Source organism: Mustela lutreola, chromosome 1 (genome assembly GCF_030435805.1).
Source record: "Mustela lutreola isolate mMusLut2 chromosome 1, mMusLut2.pri, whole genome shotgun sequence".
Taxonomy (NCBI): Eukaryota; Metazoa; Chordata; class Mammalia; order Carnivora; family Mustelidae; genus Mustela; species Mustela lutreola.
The window spans coordinates 289523716-289539638 of NC_081290.1; the positions used below are offsets into that span (position 1 = coordinate 289523716).

General features: G+C 66.1%; 2 protein-coding genes across 11 annotated transcripts; both read left to right on the top strand.

Moving 5' to 3' along the window:
* The first annotated feature begins 1290 nt into the window (after positions 1 to 1290).
* Positions 1291 to 7150, top strand: PIDD1 (p53-induced death domain protein 1). 4 transcript variants are annotated; one of them, XM_059151921.1, is made up of 16 exons: positions 1291 to 1590; positions 2050 to 2657; positions 2967 to 3380; positions 3610 to 3819; positions 3908 to 3962; positions 4131 to 4332; positions 4416 to 4541; positions 4680 to 4859; positions 4940 to 5087; positions 5227 to 5362; positions 5447 to 5597; positions 5709 to 5832; positions 5908 to 6026; positions 6104 to 6217; positions 6332 to 6537; positions 6772 to 7150. In XM_059151921.1, exons 2-16 carry the CDS (start codon positions 2354 to 2356, stop codon positions 7028 to 7030), a joined length of 2748 nt encoding a protein of 915 aa, XP_059007904.1. In that variant the 5' UTR covers positions 1291 to 1590; positions 2050 to 2353; the 3' UTR covers positions 7031 to 7150. The 4 variants fall into 4 exon arrangements, with proteins under 4 accessions (XP_059007904.1, XP_059007879.1, XP_059007896.1 ...); XM_059151896.1 differs by having other exon boundaries at positions 5227 to 5597; XM_059151913.1 differs by having other exon boundaries at positions 3664 to 3819; positions 5227 to 5597.
* A 554-nt stretch (positions 7151 to 7704) lies between these two features.
* SLC25A22 (solute carrier family 25 member 22) lies at positions 7705 to 14858 on the top strand. 7 transcript variants are annotated; one of them, XM_059152132.1, is made up of 10 exons: positions 7705 to 7739; positions 11191 to 11352; positions 11462 to 11587; positions 11784 to 11839; positions 12531 to 12621; positions 13124 to 13242; positions 13348 to 13522; positions 13605 to 13759; positions 13833 to 13908; positions 14052 to 14858. In XM_059152132.1, exons 2-10 carry the CDS (start codon positions 11333 to 11335, stop codon positions 14203 to 14205), a joined length of 972 nt encoding a protein of 323 aa, XP_059008115.1. In that variant the 5' UTR covers positions 7705 to 7739; positions 11191 to 11332; the 3' UTR covers positions 14206 to 14858. The 7 variants fall into 7 exon arrangements, with proteins under 7 accessions (XP_059008115.1, XP_059008097.1, XP_059008141.1 ...); XM_059152114.1 differs by lacking the exon at positions 7705 to 7739 and adding an exon at positions 10135 to 10220; XM_059152158.1 differs by lacking the exon at positions 7705 to 7739 and adding an exon at positions 10200 to 10220 and having other exon boundaries at positions 11196 to 11352.
* The last annotated feature ends 1065 nt before the right edge of the window (positions 14859 to 15923 follow it).

Genomic DNA, 15923 nt, shown 5'->3' on the forward strand with positions numbered 1-15923 from the left:
TCATCGCCCCCATTTTGTAGTGGACGCGGCGCGGAGAGCTTCTGCTCAAGGTCTCACACTTGGGGCAGAGTGGAAACCCTCCCGGCAGGGGTGGGGTGCTGCTGCCGTGCGCAGGGAGGGGTCGTGTGCTCGGGGTGCTGTCCTGCCGCAGGCTGAGCGCCCTGCGTGCAGGTCAGCCCACCGGGGGCTTCCCCCGAGCAGCCGTCACCAGCCTCCACCTGCAGACCGCTTTCCCTCGTCCCCAGGTGCGCCCTGAAGAACTCCCTCTTCCCTCCTGCAGCCCCCGGCACCCACCAGTTTAGTTTTCGTCTCAAGGCAGGTTGACTCCTCTGGTGGCCTCGGGTGGAAGCGTGCAGTATTTATCCCCCGGGATCTGACTTAATTCAGCGCAGGGTGCCCAAGGTTCCTTCACCCGCCGGCGTGTATCCGAATTTCCTTCCCTTTTAAAGCTGAGTAATATTCTTGTGATTGTTTTTCTTAAATCTTCTGGCAAACACGGGGCGCCTGGGTGGCTCAGTGGGTTAAGCCTCTGCTTTTGGCCGGGGTCATGATCCCCGGGTCCTGAGATCGAGTCCTGCATCAGACTCCTTGCTCGGCGGGGAGACTTCTGCCTCTGCCTCTGCCTGCTGCTCCCCCTGGTTGTGCTGTCTCTCTCTATCTCTCTGATGGATAAATAAATAAAATCTGTTTTTTAAAAAAAAGTCTTCTTGCAGCAACTTAGAAACTGAATGTGTGACAGGAGCTGGGGAAAACGGAGGACTGGCAGAACTGCCCATCCTGGTGGGAGGGCCGGTGGCCGCGGCGGAGCTGGAGGAGAAGAGGGTGCCCGTGATTAATCTGGGGCAGAGTGCCTGAGCGCAGGTGGGATAGGCTCCCTTGAGAGACCTAGTTTGAGGTTCTTGGTCTTGGCCCTTTCCAGTTATGTGATCTCCGGCAAATTCTGACCTGTCAGCCTCCTCCTCCTTCCCTGTGAGACGCAACGACGGAAGGAGTCAACGTGTGGTGAAGCCCACTGCGGGGCACTTGGGCCAAAGTGATTGTCAGGAAAGCAGGATCACAGGAGTTGGGACCAGGGCTCCCAACAAGGCCCAGGAAGGCTTCCTGGAGGAGGCCCTTGAGGCCGGCTGGGCAGTGGCACAGTTCGTGCCGCTCAGCCCCTAAAGCCGTCCTCCGTCCGGAGATTGCACCAGCTCCCTTTAACCTGCGCCCTGGGCCGCAACGCTCAGCTCCGGAGAAGGGCGGGCCCGAGGGCCGGGAATCTCTGAAAGGGCGGGTGTGGCGCGCGCGGCGCGGGCCTTCCCAGCGGGAGAGGGAGGCCGGACCCAGACAGACCAACAGGAAGCGGAGCGCGGCCGGGCTGGCGGGTGGCGGTTGGGGTCCTCGGCCGCGTCTCCAGGGCTGCGGGCAGGCCGAGGGTAGGCGGGCGGGGACGGACTCTGAGCCCTTTCGCCTACGGTCCCAGCCCGGAACAAGGGGCGTCCTGACCGGGCGGGACCCCGAGTCCCGGTCCTCTGCGGAACGCGCCGACGGACCCTCCCCCTCGCCCCGAGCTGGGCGCGCACCCGGGACGGCGCCCAGGGTCGAGCACAGGTACGCGCAGGGCGGAGCGGGCGGTGGGGACGGCCGGCTTGCGGGGTGCTCTCCCGGCCAGGACCGGCTCCCAAGCCGTCGGAGCCTGGAATGTGCTGACCACTGCCCTCATCAGCAGACCTAGGTGCGAACAGGAAGCGTGAGAGAACCCTCCTCCAGCGGTCAGGAAGTGGGGGTCCCATCGCGAGGACCCCAAACGCGGGGTGCCTCACACTCCAGCCCCCCCCATTCACTTTCCTTGTCCCGGCCACTGCCCCCACGTGGTCGATAAGAGTCCTTCACCTCTGGTCAAAGCTGGTGGGTGTGAAGGATGGTGGTGGGGCTGGACCCCAAAGCTTATGCCCAGAGGAAGCAGGGAGGGGCTGCACAGCCAGAATGGCCTGACCGCTCTGGGAGTCTCTTGTTCACATTTTCACAAGTAGGATGTGAAGCTTCATCTCTCCCCCTCCCTCCAATCAGGTTCTCCAGGCTCCTCTGCACACGGTCTTCCTGCCGGCCCCCCTCCCGGTCCTGGCCTTCTCCTTCCCCAGCCCTGTTGCAACTCTCATCTGTCCAGCTGAGGCTCTGGGCTCTGTGGACCCGTTGGCCCAGCTCAAGACTCCCCCCACCCCAGCCAGAATCCCCACACGCCTGAGTAGGAGGAGGGCCTGTCCCCACTGCCTCCCCCTCCTCCCCCTGACTCCTCAGCCCCCCCAGGCCGTGCCTGAGCAGGCCTGTCTGGCAGGCTGGGACATGTCTGGCCCCCGAGGACAGCCTGTGGGCTATGGCTGCAGAGGCGGAGCGGCTGGAGCCCGAGGCAGCTGCTCCAGAAGATGCTGTGGGAGAGGTTGCGGATGCTGTGGATGGCGAGCCTGGGGACCCCCATCTCCTGCTTGGGAACCGGTTGAACCTGCACCTGTACCCCCGGGGCTGCCACCGGCTGTCACAGCTGTGTGCCCAGCGGGCCCCGCGGCTGCTGGAAGTGGAGTTCTTGCAACTGAGTGGCCACGAGGACCCTCGGCTGCTGGAGGCCACCCTGGCCCAGGTGCCGGCCAACCTGCAGCACCTTCGCTCCCTGGTCCTCAGAGGTGAGCCCCACCGGGTCCCAGCCCTCTCCCAAACCTGCCCCCCCACAACAAGGTGAACCTGGCTGAGCCCTGGCTCCTGGAGGCTGCAGCTGCCCAGTGGGGTCTCCCAGCAGACCCCAGTGTGGGTACGCTTCCTGGGGCAGGTCATGGGCGATAGCTGTCTGCTGAAATGAGCCTGCGGGGTCTGTGCCTGTGTCCCTGCCTCTGCTGGTGTCTGCATCTGTCCCTCTCCGACTGGGATTGGGGTCAAGATCTGGGCTTCCCTGCAGTCTGACTCAGAGGGCCACTTCTGCATTCCCCCCTCTCTAGGTGGACAACAGCAGGACGTGCTGGGGGCTTGCTCCCGGGGCTTCCTCACCACACTGCCCGCCGGCCTGAGTGGCTTGGCCCGCTTGGCCCACCTAGATCTGAGCTTCAATAGCCTGGAGACCCTGCCGGCCTGTGTCCCGCACATGCGTGGCCTGAGCACCCTCCTGCTGTCTTACAATCGCCTCTCAGAGCTCCCGGATTCCCTTGGAGCTCTTCCTTCCCTCTCCTTCCTCTCTGTGAGCCACAACTCCCTGAGAGCGCTGCCCCCAGCGCTGGGATCCCTGTCCGCCCTGCAGCGCCTTGATCTCTCAGAGAACCTTCTAGACATCCTGCCCCCAGAGATTGGAGACCTGAGCAGCCTCACCGAGCTCAATCTGGCTTCCAACCGGCTACAAGGCCTGCCAATCTCCCTTGGTAAGTCGGAGTCGTGCTCCTCCCGGCTCCCTGGGCCTGATGGGGAGCGCCCTTCTGCCGCTCCCTGGTTTCCCCTCTTGTCCTCCATGGGGGCCCCTGCGCACACCGGCTTGGCCCACTCTGGAGCCTTGAGTCCTTTTTGGTGGCCTTGTTTGCCGTCCCTCCCTGGCCAGGGCGGGGGCTGGCCCCGAGGGTCCTCCGCCCGCCCTCAGCTGCCCCCTGCCCCCAGTGGGGCTGCGGTCCTTGCGGTTCCTTATTTTGCACAGCAATCTCCTGACCTCAGTGCCCTCTGGCCTGGCCCACCTCCCGCTGCTTGCCCGGCTGGATCTGAGGGACAACCAGCTTCGGGACGTGCCTCCCGAGCTACTGGACGCCCCCTTTGCGCGCCTTCAGGGGAACCCCCTGGGCAAGGCTCTACCTGCCTCCCACAGTGCCCCAGGTAGGCCTGTTGCTGGGAAGGGTCAGCCCACAGACAGGTCAGGGCGCAGATACCAGAGATCTCCTAACAGCTTGCCTGTCCTGCCCAGAGACGCCTGTGACCCGCGAAATGCCCAGACTGTTCCTGAACTCAGACTTGGACAGGTGCGTGCGGGGAGGAGGAGGGGGCAGGAGACACACGTCTCTGCCTTGTTGCCTTGTCCATGATGAGCACTGTGCTTGTGCCCCCCGGGTCTTCTGGAGTTTCCCCGGGCTGCCTGATCCAGCCACAGCCCTTCTATTGTCTGACCTGATGCCCACCCTGTCATGCAGCTTCCTGGTGACTCCCCAAGGCTGCTTGGTGACCCTGGCCTGTGGGGTCCGCCTGAGGTTTCCTGCTGGGGCCACCGCTGACCCTGTCAACATCCACTATCGACTCCGGCTGCCGGAGCCACGCCTTGTCCCCTTGGGTCCCCATGACGCCCTGCTCAGCGCTGTCCTGGAGCTGCGGCCCCACGGGGTGGCCTTCCAGCAGGCACGGCCAGGGCATTCGGGGAGGGGGCAGAGCAGGTGGGCCCGGGCATGGGTCCCCATGCTCACACCAGCCTGGCCTGGCAGGAGGTGGACCTGTGGCTGCTCTTTGTGCCCCCCCGGGCCCGGCGCTGCCGTGAGGTGGTGGTCAGGACCCTGAGTGACGACAGCTGGAGCGACTTGGAGACGCACCTGGAGGAAGAGGCACCCAAGGTGGAGCCCCCCAGGCCTACCTGGGAAGGAGCACTCAGCCCCCGGGAGCGCCTCCCCCATCTGCCCCACCTGGTGGCTCTGCCCTAACCCTGACTCCCCTCTGACCCTGTTCCCTCTGACCCCACCCTCCATGCCCAGCGGCTCTGGGCTCACTGCCAGGTGCCCCACTTCTCGTGGTTCCTCGTGGTTTCACGTCCTGTATCCAACACCTGCCTTGTGCCACCGGAGGGGACATTGCTGTGCTCCTCTGGACATCCTGGGGTCAAAGTCACATTCCCTCCTGGTGCCACCGATGAGCCTCGTCGCGTCCGCATGCAGGTGTGGCAGGGCAGCCACTGGGGGTGGTGGGTGGTGCCTCAGCACCAAGGTGAGTGTCCCGGGCGCCCGGCTTCCCCCAGGTGGTGCACATGGCCAGCAGAGAGCTTCGAGCCCTCCTTGAGGAGCCCGGGGCGGCGGCCAGCCCCCTGCTGTGCCTCTCCCAGCGTGGCACCGCCAGCTTCCTCCAGCCTGTCACCGTGCAGCTGCCTCTGCCCCCTGGTGTCACAGGTGAGAGGTGGCCAGGGTGTGTGTGTGTGGGGGGGGGGGTTGCCTAGCTGCATGCAAAGCCACGGGGTGGCTTTCCCTGCTCTCGGCAGGGGAGTCCCTGCCCTGGATGGCCCAGCCTGTGGCCCCCTTGCATCCCCAGGCCTGAGTCTGGATCGCACTTGTCTTCACCTGCTGTACTGGGCACCCCCTGCTGCGGCCTGGGATGACATCACAGCCCAGGCGGCGCTGGAGATCACCCACCTGTATGCTCGCTTCCGGGTCACACACTTCTCTTGGTCAGTGCCCCCGGCCCCAGCTTCCTCGGCCCCCACCCTGCAGCGCACCCGAGTGCCGCCCACGCTCATCCCGGGTCCTCGCAGGTACTGGCTCTGGCACACCACCAAGAGCTGTGTGCAGGGCCTGGCTCGGAAGGCCTGGGAGCGCCTGCGGCTGCACCAGGTCAACCTCATCGCCCTGCAGCGGCGCCGGGACCCCGAGCAGGTCCTGCTCCAGTGTCTGCCCCGCCGCAAGGTAGGCGCGGCACCCAGGGGTCTGGAAGGGCCGAGTCGGGCAGGCAGGGGGCTGCATGGAGGTGCAGGGCACCGAGCTCCTTCCAGCGGGTGCTCCACCCCCGCCCCCCAGGTGGATGCCACCCTGCAGCGGCTGCTGGACCGGTACCGAGGCCCTGAGCCCTCTGACACGGTGGAGATGTTCGAGGGCGAAAAATTCTTTGCTGCCTTCGAGAAGGGTATTGACGTGGATGCTGGTATGCTCCCCCCGCCCAGAGGGGATGACGGGGTCCTTTCTCCAGGCTTCCTACTGAGCCAATCCCGCCCCCCAGATCGCCCAGACTGTGTGGAGGGCAGGATCTGCTTCGTGTTTTACTCACACTTGAAGAACCTGAAGGAGGTGTATGTGACCACTGCCCTGGATCGGCGGGCTCAGGCTGTGAGGGGCCAGGTGGGTCAGCGGCCCAGGATGCCCCTAGCTGCCTGGGCAGAGGCCAGAATGCTGAACCCACCTCACCCCAATGCCAGGTGTCCTTCTACCGGGGAGCAGTGTCCGAGGAGGTGCCTGAGGAGGCAGCGGCTGCCCGGCAGAGGAAGGGCGCAGACCCCCTGTGGATGGCCACTCTGCCCATCAAGCTGCCGGTGTGGCCTGGGGTGGGGGGGCAGCGTGGGTGAGGGAGGGCAGGGCCGGCACGGCAGCCCGGGGCTGGTCAGGGGGCAGAGGGCAGAACTCACTGCACCCCTTCCTCCTCACAGAGACTGCGGGGGTCCCAGGGGCCAGAGCAGGGCCGGGGGGCTAGCCTCTCCCTGGCTCCTCTGAACCTGGGTGATGCTGAGACTGGCTTCCTGACCCAGAGCAACCTGCTGAACGTGGCTGGGCGCCTGGGCACTGACTGGCCGGCCGTGGCCCTGCACCTGGGCATGCCCTACCGCGAGCTGCAGCGCATCCGGCACGAGTTCCGGTGAGTCCCTTTAGGTATCCTGGTGCCGGCTCCGGACCGGCCTCAGGCCTGGGTCCAGGCCTACGTGAGGCTGGTGAAGTTCTGTCCAGGGTGCGAGGAAACGGGGCGAACAGGCAGGAAAGGGAGGGTCCGGCCACAGCCCACCCAGGGAGCAGGCAGTGCCCCGAGGATGGTGAGGAGAGCCTTGGGGTGAAGGCTGGGCCTCTCCCGCACTGTTCTCCCTCTCCCTGCCAGGGACGACCTGGACGGCCAGATCCGTTGTATGCTCTTCTCGTGGGCTGAGCGCCAGGCAGGGCAGCCCGGGGCCGTGGGTCTCCTAGTGCGGGCCTTGGAGCAGAGTGACCGGCTGGATATAGCTGAAGAGGTGAGGGCTATCTTGGAGCTCGGCCGCCAAAAGTACAAGGACAGCATCCAGCGTGCAAGCCTCGCCCCCAGGGACCTTGCCCCACCCAAGCCTTCGGAGTCACAGGCCCCAGAGTCTGCCCAGGCCTAGACCCCCCTGACTTGGGGCTGGCCCCTGATGTACCCTGGCCAACGGTCAGATGCCCCATTTTCCCACCTGCCCCGTGTATGGGGACAGTGACCTCCCTGTGTGTAACAAATGTGTACTGTTGTGGTGGCTTCTCAGAGTTCAATTTGTCGGGTGGAGGAATGGGTGAAGGCAGGGGGTGGCCGGAGATCGGAGGCCTGGACCCTGCTGGGACTTTGTGTAAAGGCTTCACCACACACCCCCTCTCGCGCCCCCCTCCCCCCGTTGCTCCTGCCTCCTGCCCTGTGCCCAGGAGGGGGAGGAGCTCCAGCTACAAAGTAACATTGGTGTAGCAGCCATGGATACAAAATCACCGGTGTGCAGGGCCCTGCGTCACCCGAGGTGGTGGGCAGGTGCTCCGCCCGATCAGTCCCCGCCAAGCGCCCACCGTGCGGCCGGGGACCGCTCCTGCCCGAGGACACCCTCTTCCGAGCACTGGCCCATGTGGGGCCGCGAGGCCCCCAGACCCAGGAAGGGCTTTCGGGGGCCGCGCGGCTGCGGCCAGGCCGGCGCAGTGGCCGCGGCGGCCGGGAGGGGGAGCCGGAGGCCGCTCGCCGAGGGCCGGGGGCAGGGGGCGGAGCGCGCACAGCGCCGAGCCCCGCGGACGCGCCTCCGCTCGGAGCAGCCGGGCGCGCGGCACCGCGGGGAGGCGAGCGCGGCGGCGGAGCGCGCGGTGAGTGGCGGCCCGGCCTCTCCCTTCCGCTGCGCCCCCCCGGCTGCGGCCCGGCTGCGGGGAGGGCGGGGGGCGGCCAGGGGCGCCGCGGCGGCCGGGAAGGGTGACAGCTGCCCCGACGAGGTGGTTCCGGGGCGGGGAGCGGGGGAGGTCCCGGGGCCGGCGATGCTCCGACCCGCTGCCGCCCGGGTGTGGGAGGCCGTGCTCGACCCCGGGCGGTGCCGGGCGCGCTCCCCGCGCACACGTGTCCCCACGGGGTGGGAAGCTGGGGCCAGAGACCCGGACGCGGAGGCCGGACCGCTGGGGAGGGGGCGCACACGTGGGACCCCGCCGGACTTGTGTGGACACGTGCGTGGCTGGAGTCGCCATCGCCTGGCGGGGGCAGCGTGACTGTCTGGGCCCCGTCTGGACCCCCTCCTGAGGGACGAGGGGCCTGAGCCGGCCTCCGAGCTGTAGCCCGCAGCCCCCACCGCAAGCCTCCTTTGTTCACGGGTTGGGGCCCCTCCGACAGGATGGAAAGCTACCCCCGGCCCACGGGGAAGGGGCGCGGGGAGATTGAATGGGCAGCCAGCGGCCAGTGCCAGGCTCTGATCGTCACCCCCGTCGCCTTCCGTGGGGGGGGGGGGAGGGGGAGCTCAGCGGCTTCATTTGTGGGACATTTTACCCCTGGGGGGGGTCTGGAAGGAGCAGCAGCATCCTGTGGCTGAGCTCTTTGGGCAGCGCTGTCCACTGCCTGCCTTCTTCCTCAGTTTACCTGGCTGCAGAAGTTGGGGGGGGCAGGGAGAGCTGACAGCCCCAGCCAGGGTGGCTGGGTTTCCATGGCAACACGAGGTGCCCCGGGGAGGTGGTCCCACAGAGGTCTCCTGAGCAGGGAGTGGGAACAGCAGAGTGAGGTCCCACACAGGGGGATTCTGGGTCCGGTGGACCCCTTGCCAGTCTCCCCAAGCTGGAGCTCCTTCATTCTCACTGCTGTCAGCCAGGCGACCCTCTTCCCTGCTCCGTTCTGAGGCCTGAGGCTTATCCTGTGAGATCCCAGACTCCTGTCTCCTCAGGCTTGGGGCCCCTGGGCCTGCCGCTCTTCCCTACACAACTGCTCCCCTCTTCCCCTTAGACGCTCCGTCTGACTTCCAGGACTCCCGTCACGCAGGGTCCCTCACCCTGGAGGGAGGTGGGGTCTGGCCCCGTTCAGGGAGGCGGGCTCCCTCAGTCCCCTGGAGGGCAGGGCTAGGTCTCAGGGAAACCCTGCCCCTGACAGCCTTGGGCCGCTGAGCTGGCTGTAGCCAGTCCACCTGGAGGTGGGTTGGGTGGGGGTGGGGAGGGAGAATCAGGTTGAAGTTCAGAGGCCAGATTTTTATGTGCAGGCTAGGGCACCGGGAAGCTGGTGCTGGAGATGGATACCAGGTGAGTGCGTTGGGGGCCCCTTGGCTAGGCAGAGGGCTCTGGGAGTGCCCATTCTGTGCCGTCTGGACCTGCCAGGTGAGCAGTCCTGGGTGGCAGCCGCAGGCCTCTTGACACCTAGCTACCCTCTCCCTGGTCTTTTTTTTTTTTTTTTTAATAGATTTTTTTTTATTTATTTGACAGAGATCACAAGTAGGCAGAGAGGCAGGCAGAGAGAGAGGAGGAAGCAGGCTCCCCACTGAGCAGAGAGCCAGATACCGGGCTCGATCCCAGGACCCTGGAATCATGACCCAAGCCGAAGGCAGAAGCCTTACCCCACTGAGCCACCAGGCGTCCATCCCTGGCCTTTTAAAAAGTATTTATTTATTTGAGAGAGAGAGCAGGAGCAGGGGAGGCCAGAGAGAGAAGCGGGCTCCCCGCTGAGCAGGGAGTCCGATGAGGGACTCATTCCCAGGACCCCAGGATCATGACCTGAGCCGAAGGAAGACACTTAACCATCTGAGCCCCCCAGGCGTCCCAACCTTAGCTTTTTAATAGACGTGTATTGTTTCCTGTGTCCCAGAGTGCGGTTTCCAGGAAATGTGTCTTCTTCCAACAGACACAGGTCTCACGAACAGGAGTGGGCACAAACCCATCTCCACCCCCACGGGACAGATTGTCCACACACAGGATCTGAGCCCAGAGAGCGCCCCATCCTCTGGGTCCCAGAGCCCTAGACAGATGCAGCCTGTGCGCTGCGCGTGGGAACTCAGGGGCATCCAGGGTCGTGGCGGCCTCGGACTGGGGTTCGTATGGGCGGCTGCCCTGCCTTGGCTAGGTCAGCCTGAGTCAGGTCCACTGCCCTGTGGGCTGGTCAGGTGTCCGAGGCGGGGCCCTGGCTCTCAGAAGTTGTCACACCCCCTCCCATCCCTTCTCCCACCGCGGCAGAGAGCCTCAGCCCAAAGTGAAAGAGAAAGTCCCGTCCCCCCTCCCAAGGCCGGCCCCGCCCCGCCTAGCGGCCAATCCCCGCAGCGGGCCCCTCCCTCGGCCTCTGGGTCTCCTCCTTGAGCCCGGTAGGCTGCAGTCCTGGAGGTGGTCCTCGGGGTGAGAGGGGTTGGGGCCTGCGGGGGTGGTGGGGCTGGAGGGGAAGGGGACACAGGGACAGATGGGCCAGGAAAGCTGAGGTGAAGGTCACCGGTCCTCAGAGGGACCAGGGGCGTGAGCCAGCCTGGTGACCCTGGGCGGCAGTGCTGTGGGTAAGAGCCTGTGACAGCTGGCCTCTGAGGGGGCCTGGGGAAGAGGCAGCGGGGAAGGCTCCGGGACTCTGGGAGGCCCAGGACAGGAGGCTCCGGAGGCTGGTTCTGGCTCTCCTGCCCTGTCCTTAGTGAGAGGGGCCCCATTTCTCCTAGAGTGGGTCGGGGAACTAACCCCAGGCAGCCTCAGTCCGGTATCCCCTTCCCAACTGCCCCCTACCCTGTGCTTCCAGAGGACCTGGTCGGTGCGTGTGTGTCTGTGTCTGTCTGGGAGTGGGATTCCTGGAAAGGGTGGGTGCTGGGCTGGGTGTGAGTGAGCATAGTGCTCCTCCGAGGGGAGGGGCTGTCTGGGGTCCATGGGAGCGGTGGAGGGGGCTGCACCTGGAGCGGCAGCATCTTCTTGGGTAGCTGTGAGCTGAGCCCAGGTTGGAGGGCTCCTCAGCACCTCCGGCCTCCATCCTGAAGGGGGCAGGCGCCAGCTGCAGCTGCTCAAGGAAGAGGGGGTCACCGCAGTCCGCGGTTGACCTGCCTGGCTGGCAGATTCACTGCCCCAGAGGCGCCTGGCCCTTTAAAGGCAGGGTGTGCTCCTGTGCGTTCGGTGTGCACGTGAGTGTGTGTGAGCGTGAGCGAGGCCAGCTGGGAAGCCGCGCGGGGGCGGGGGCGCCTTGAAGGGAAACTGGGTGGCCTTGGGGATGGGGCCACGGGTGAGTGAGGGGCTCGGTGCCCTTGCATGAGACCTGGGGGGGGGGGGCAGCTTATTTCCCTGGTGTGCCTCGGTGTGGTCTTTCCCTCCTTCCGCTGACTCCCGCACCCTCTTCTAGAACAGAAGCGGTGGTTTTGAAATTCCCCGAAAAGTGGAGGACTGCCCCTTCCCCCCTGTCCCACGCACGCTCCGCCCGCCACCACCCCTGTCCTCCCCCGGCTGGCGTCCACCTCTCCGGCTACCTGGGTGCACGCAGTTAAATGGCTGATAAGCAGATCAGGTCAGAATGTGACCCTGCCTTCGCTCTCGGCCCCACCCCACCCCACCCCGTGTGTGGTCCTGACCTGTGGCCGAGGAGGCCAGTCCTGACACCCCCTCTGCTCCCACAGTCTGCCGGCCAAGCTCATCAATGGCGGCATCGCCGGGCTGATCGGGGTCACTTGCGTGTTCCCCATCGACCTGGCCAAGACGAGGCTTCAGAACCAGCAGAATGGCCAGCGCCTGTACACCAGCATGTGAGCAGGCCCGGTGGGCGCGGGGGCTGGAGGGTTGTGGGGGGGCAGGCTGCGGCTCGACTCCGGTCCTGCTCCTGTGTCCCCCGCCCTGATAGACCAGAGGGGAAACTGAGGCCAGGGCCGGCCTGGGAAGCGCCGGTCTGGGTTAGGGCTGGAGCCGCTGTCAGCCCCTGGCCCCCTCCCCCTCTTGCTGCAGGTCTGACTGCCTCATCAAGACCGTCCGTTCGGAGGGCTACTTCGGCATGTACCGCGGTGAGGCTGGGGACCGGGCGGGTGGGGGGGCCCTCCTGCAGCCTCGGAGGCCGCTGGCAGAGCCAGGCAGGTTGGCCTGCCGGCGCCTGCTGTGGCCCTTCAGACCTGGGTGCTGGGTGGGTGGCACAGGCCGGGCTCTCCAGGGCAAGGTGGTTCTCAGCAGCCCTCCCGGAGCTCAGCCCCTCTCCCCCGCCTGCTGCGGAGGCCAGCGTGGCAGGACGAAGTGTCTTTACTGTGCGGTGGCAGGCTTCTGCCCTGCTTCTGGGACAGGTGGGACTCCATCTGTGCTGCGAGGCCCGAGGGGAGGGGGTGAGGCACAACCACAAAGCCGCTTAGCAGGCAGTCCCCAAGCCTGGCTTTGCCCAGACTTGGTGCGGAGGGACCTGCCACGGCCGCCCTCTGCTCTTGCTCGCCCAGGGCCGAGGTCCTCCAGGGGAGGAGTTCCTCAGGGAGGCCACAATGGGTCCATCGCGCAGGGAGGGTGAGGGGCGTGCCCAGAGGAGGCGCTGCCCCTGCCCGGTCCTGTTCCGCTCGGCAGCAATGTGGGTGAGGTGGCAGGAGGAGAGCCAAGTTGCGGCCGGGCGGGGCTGTGCCCGCTGGAGGCTCGAGCTGGCTGAGGGCCTCCCCAGCCTGCGTCACTGACCTGCCCGTGCTCCCCCCTCCGTGCTCCCCCGCCCCCCATGCCCCGCAGGAGCCGCTGTGAACCTGACCCTCGTCACCCCTGAGAAGGCCATCAAGCTGGCTGCTAACGACTTCTTTCGATATCAGCTCTCCAAGGACGGGTGAGGGGCTGTGAACCAAGGTCGTGCAGGGGAGGGGTCCGTGCCTCCGGACAAAAGATAGCCACCAAGGACAGCTGGCTGCCCCCACCTCCTCCCTCCCCTCACCGCTTCCTGCACCGGGAAGGAAGCAGATGCTGAGTCCGGTGGTGCCTCGGCCCCAGGGGTCCCGGCCCCCAGGGTGGGACTGGGGGGACACTGACCAGCTTTCCCGTCACCTGAGGGAGGGGCCGAGAGGGCAGCCCCTCGGTGCTTGCGAACCCCAGCTTCCGCGCCGCTCTTTGTGCTCCTTGCACCGTTCCCAGGCCCTGCTTCGGGGGCCATCTGTCCGCTGGGCTCGGTGCCCGTTGCTGGCAGGCCTGAAGGGGACCCGCGGCTGGCGGGTGCCCTACCGCTCCAGCGCCCGTTCCCAGTCTCCTTCACGCCCAGGGCAGCAGGCGGCCCCCCGGGGCGGTAGAGGCATCTGGGTCTGCTGTGCACCACGGCCCTCACCCCTTCTCCACAGGCAGAAGCTGACCCTGGTGAAGGAGATGCTGGCGGGCTGTGGGGCTGGCACCTGCCAGGTGATTGTGACCACCCCCATGGAGATGCTGAAGATCCAGCTTCAGGACGCAGGCCGCATTGGTGAGGGTGTGGGGGGAGGACCACGAGCTGGGGTGGGGGTGACAGCCGGAGCCGCGTCCCCTGCCCCAGTGGGGGAGCCAGCAGGCCCATCCCTTCTCTCCCCAGCTGCCCAGAAGAAGATGCTGGATGCCCAGGCCCAGCTGTCGGCCCAAGGGGGCGCCCAGCCCTCCGTGGAGGCTCCGGCCACCCCCCGGCCCACGGCGACTCAGCTGACCCGGGACCTGCTTCGGACCCGGGGCATCGCCGGCCTCTACAAGGGCCTGGGGGCCACACTGCTCAGGTGGGGGGGCGGGAAGGGTGGGAGGAGGGAGGCCTGCCCACCGTGTACCTCTAGGTCACCAGCGCCCCCCCTCCCCACACAGGGACGTCCCCTTCTCCATTGTGTACTTCCCCCTCTTTGCCAACCTGAACCAGCTGGGCTGTCCCGCATCGGGGGAGAAGGCTCCTTTCTATGTGTCCTTTCTGGCTGGCTGTGTGGCTGGGAGTGCGGCTGCTGTGGCCGTCAACCCCTGTGACGGTCAGTGCCTGGGGCTGGTGGAGGCGGGGGCGGAGGCGGGCTGGGCCCCACACTGACCCGCACCCCCCTGCAGTGGTGAAGACCAGACTCCAGTCGCTGCAGCGTGGTGTCCACGAGGACACCTACACGGGCTTCCTGGACTGTGCCAGGTGCGAGGGCCCCGGCGTGGGGGTGGGGGGTGGGGTGCGCAGCGGCCCTGACCACCCTCCTGGGGCTTCCTGGACTGTGCCGGGTGCGAGGGCCCCGGCGTGGGGGTGGGCGGGCAGCAGCCCTGACCACCCTCCCCCTGCAGGAAGATCCTGAGGCACGAGGGCCCCATGGCCTTCCTAAAGGGCGCCTACTGCCGCGCCCTGGTCATCGCCCCACTGTTCGGCATCGCTCAAGTGGTCTACTTCTTGGGCATCGCAGAGACGCTGCTGGAGCTGCTGCAGCGACCCCAGCACTGAGCATGGCAGCCAGCCGCTCCGTCCCGCCGAGTGGGACCAGAGCGGGGCCGGAGCCAGGTGGCCTGCCCAGGACTGAGCAGGAGACAGTCTCTCCCCAGCCTTCTCACGTGGACGGGGGGAAGCAGAGGAAGAGGTCCACATGGTGCACACAGCGGCCCCCGCGGGGTCCTGCCTGCACGACCACTGGGAGCAATGTCTTATTTATGTAGAACATGCAGAAATCTTTACATTCCTGGAGCCAGCCCCTGCCACAGCTCCGTCCCGGCCTGAATACCCCCAGGGACAGAGCTGGTCTCTAGGCTGGGGCGCCCAGGCCTGGGCGGGGCAAGCGGGACCCTACCCTCCAGTCTACCAGCTCTTGTCCCCGAGGCTTGGCCCCTAGTCTGCGAAGGGGACCCCGCACAAACCTATTTATTAACTTGCCGAGCACAAGTGCTCTGTCCATCCCTCTGTCCATCCGTCCAGCCTCCCCCTGCTGCTGTCCTTCTCCACTTGGCCAGGACTCCATTTTGCCCCCCTCAGCCAGCCTTGCAGGAGGGTTGGGGTCTCCTGCCCCCCATATTGAGCCAGGAGTCCCAGGCAGGGGTCACACTGAGTTCTGACTCCCAGGGCAAGCCCCCCCACTCCATTGTGGGACCCAGCACCCCTCCTGGTGGGCTTCTCTACCCCCACCCCAGGCTGGGGGCTCGTAGCGTGTGAGGTCTGTGTGCATGTGCAAATGTTCTGGGGAGCAGTTTGTGTCCACCAGCTTCCACCGGCCTGGCCCCTCAGAGATGGGGCTGGGGGCAGGGGTGGGTGGCTGCGGGCTTTACCCACATGGCCAGGCAATGTGTGTGCGTTTGTGCTGTGTGCACCCTGGGCTCCTTTCTGACCCCATTCAGGAATTTATTTTCCCAGCGTGGTTCTTGCTGCACCTCAGCAAACCCCTCTTCTGAGACCCCCCCACCCTATGGCGCCAGGATTGGCCAGTGGGGAAGACAGTCATGAGGACCAGTATGGAGCTTGGGGGTCCCTGCTCTGTTTCCGGGGATAGCACCTGCTCCCTCAGTCCTCCGGGGGCTCGCCCTACTCCCCGGGCCTCTGCTAAGGCCGCTGACTACACTCCCTAAGCTCTGCCTTCCCGGACCGCCCCCCTCCATTGGTGTCGTGAATCAGAGCGTCCGCCCCGCCCCAGGCCACGTGATTGTGTCGGTGATTGATCTGACGTGCTGGTGCTGTGTACCCCAACCCGGCCCCGTCCTCGGAGGCCCCTTCCCGGTGACACTACCTGGGGCTCAGGCCTGGGCCCCCCAGTTCACGGTTTCTGGGAGCTGCCCTCTCCCGCCACATCTGTACCTTGGAAGCTGCTGCTGCTTACAGAATTATATTTTTTCTTTTGAAGAGTTTTAAGAAGTTGTAACTTTTTGTGTCTTGTCCTGTGAGAAGATAAATAAATATTCTAAGTAGATAGCTCGTCTCTGGAATCTGTTGGGGGGAGGGGCGGAGGGGGAGAGTAGCCTCTTTTCGGAGCCGGCTCCCCTGTCCCTGCAGACCGGCTTCCGTCCACCCTCCCGCGGGCCGGCACGGGGCCCAGGAGGGGGGCCCGGGCTGGGGGCCTGCAGACTCCCGCACTGGCTGGGGCGGAGGGGCGGGAAGGGCAGTCCCCTCTCTTCCCTGACTGCAAGCCGCCCTTGGGATCCAAGGGGGAGCCTGGGCGTGGGGGGCTCCACAGTTCCCCG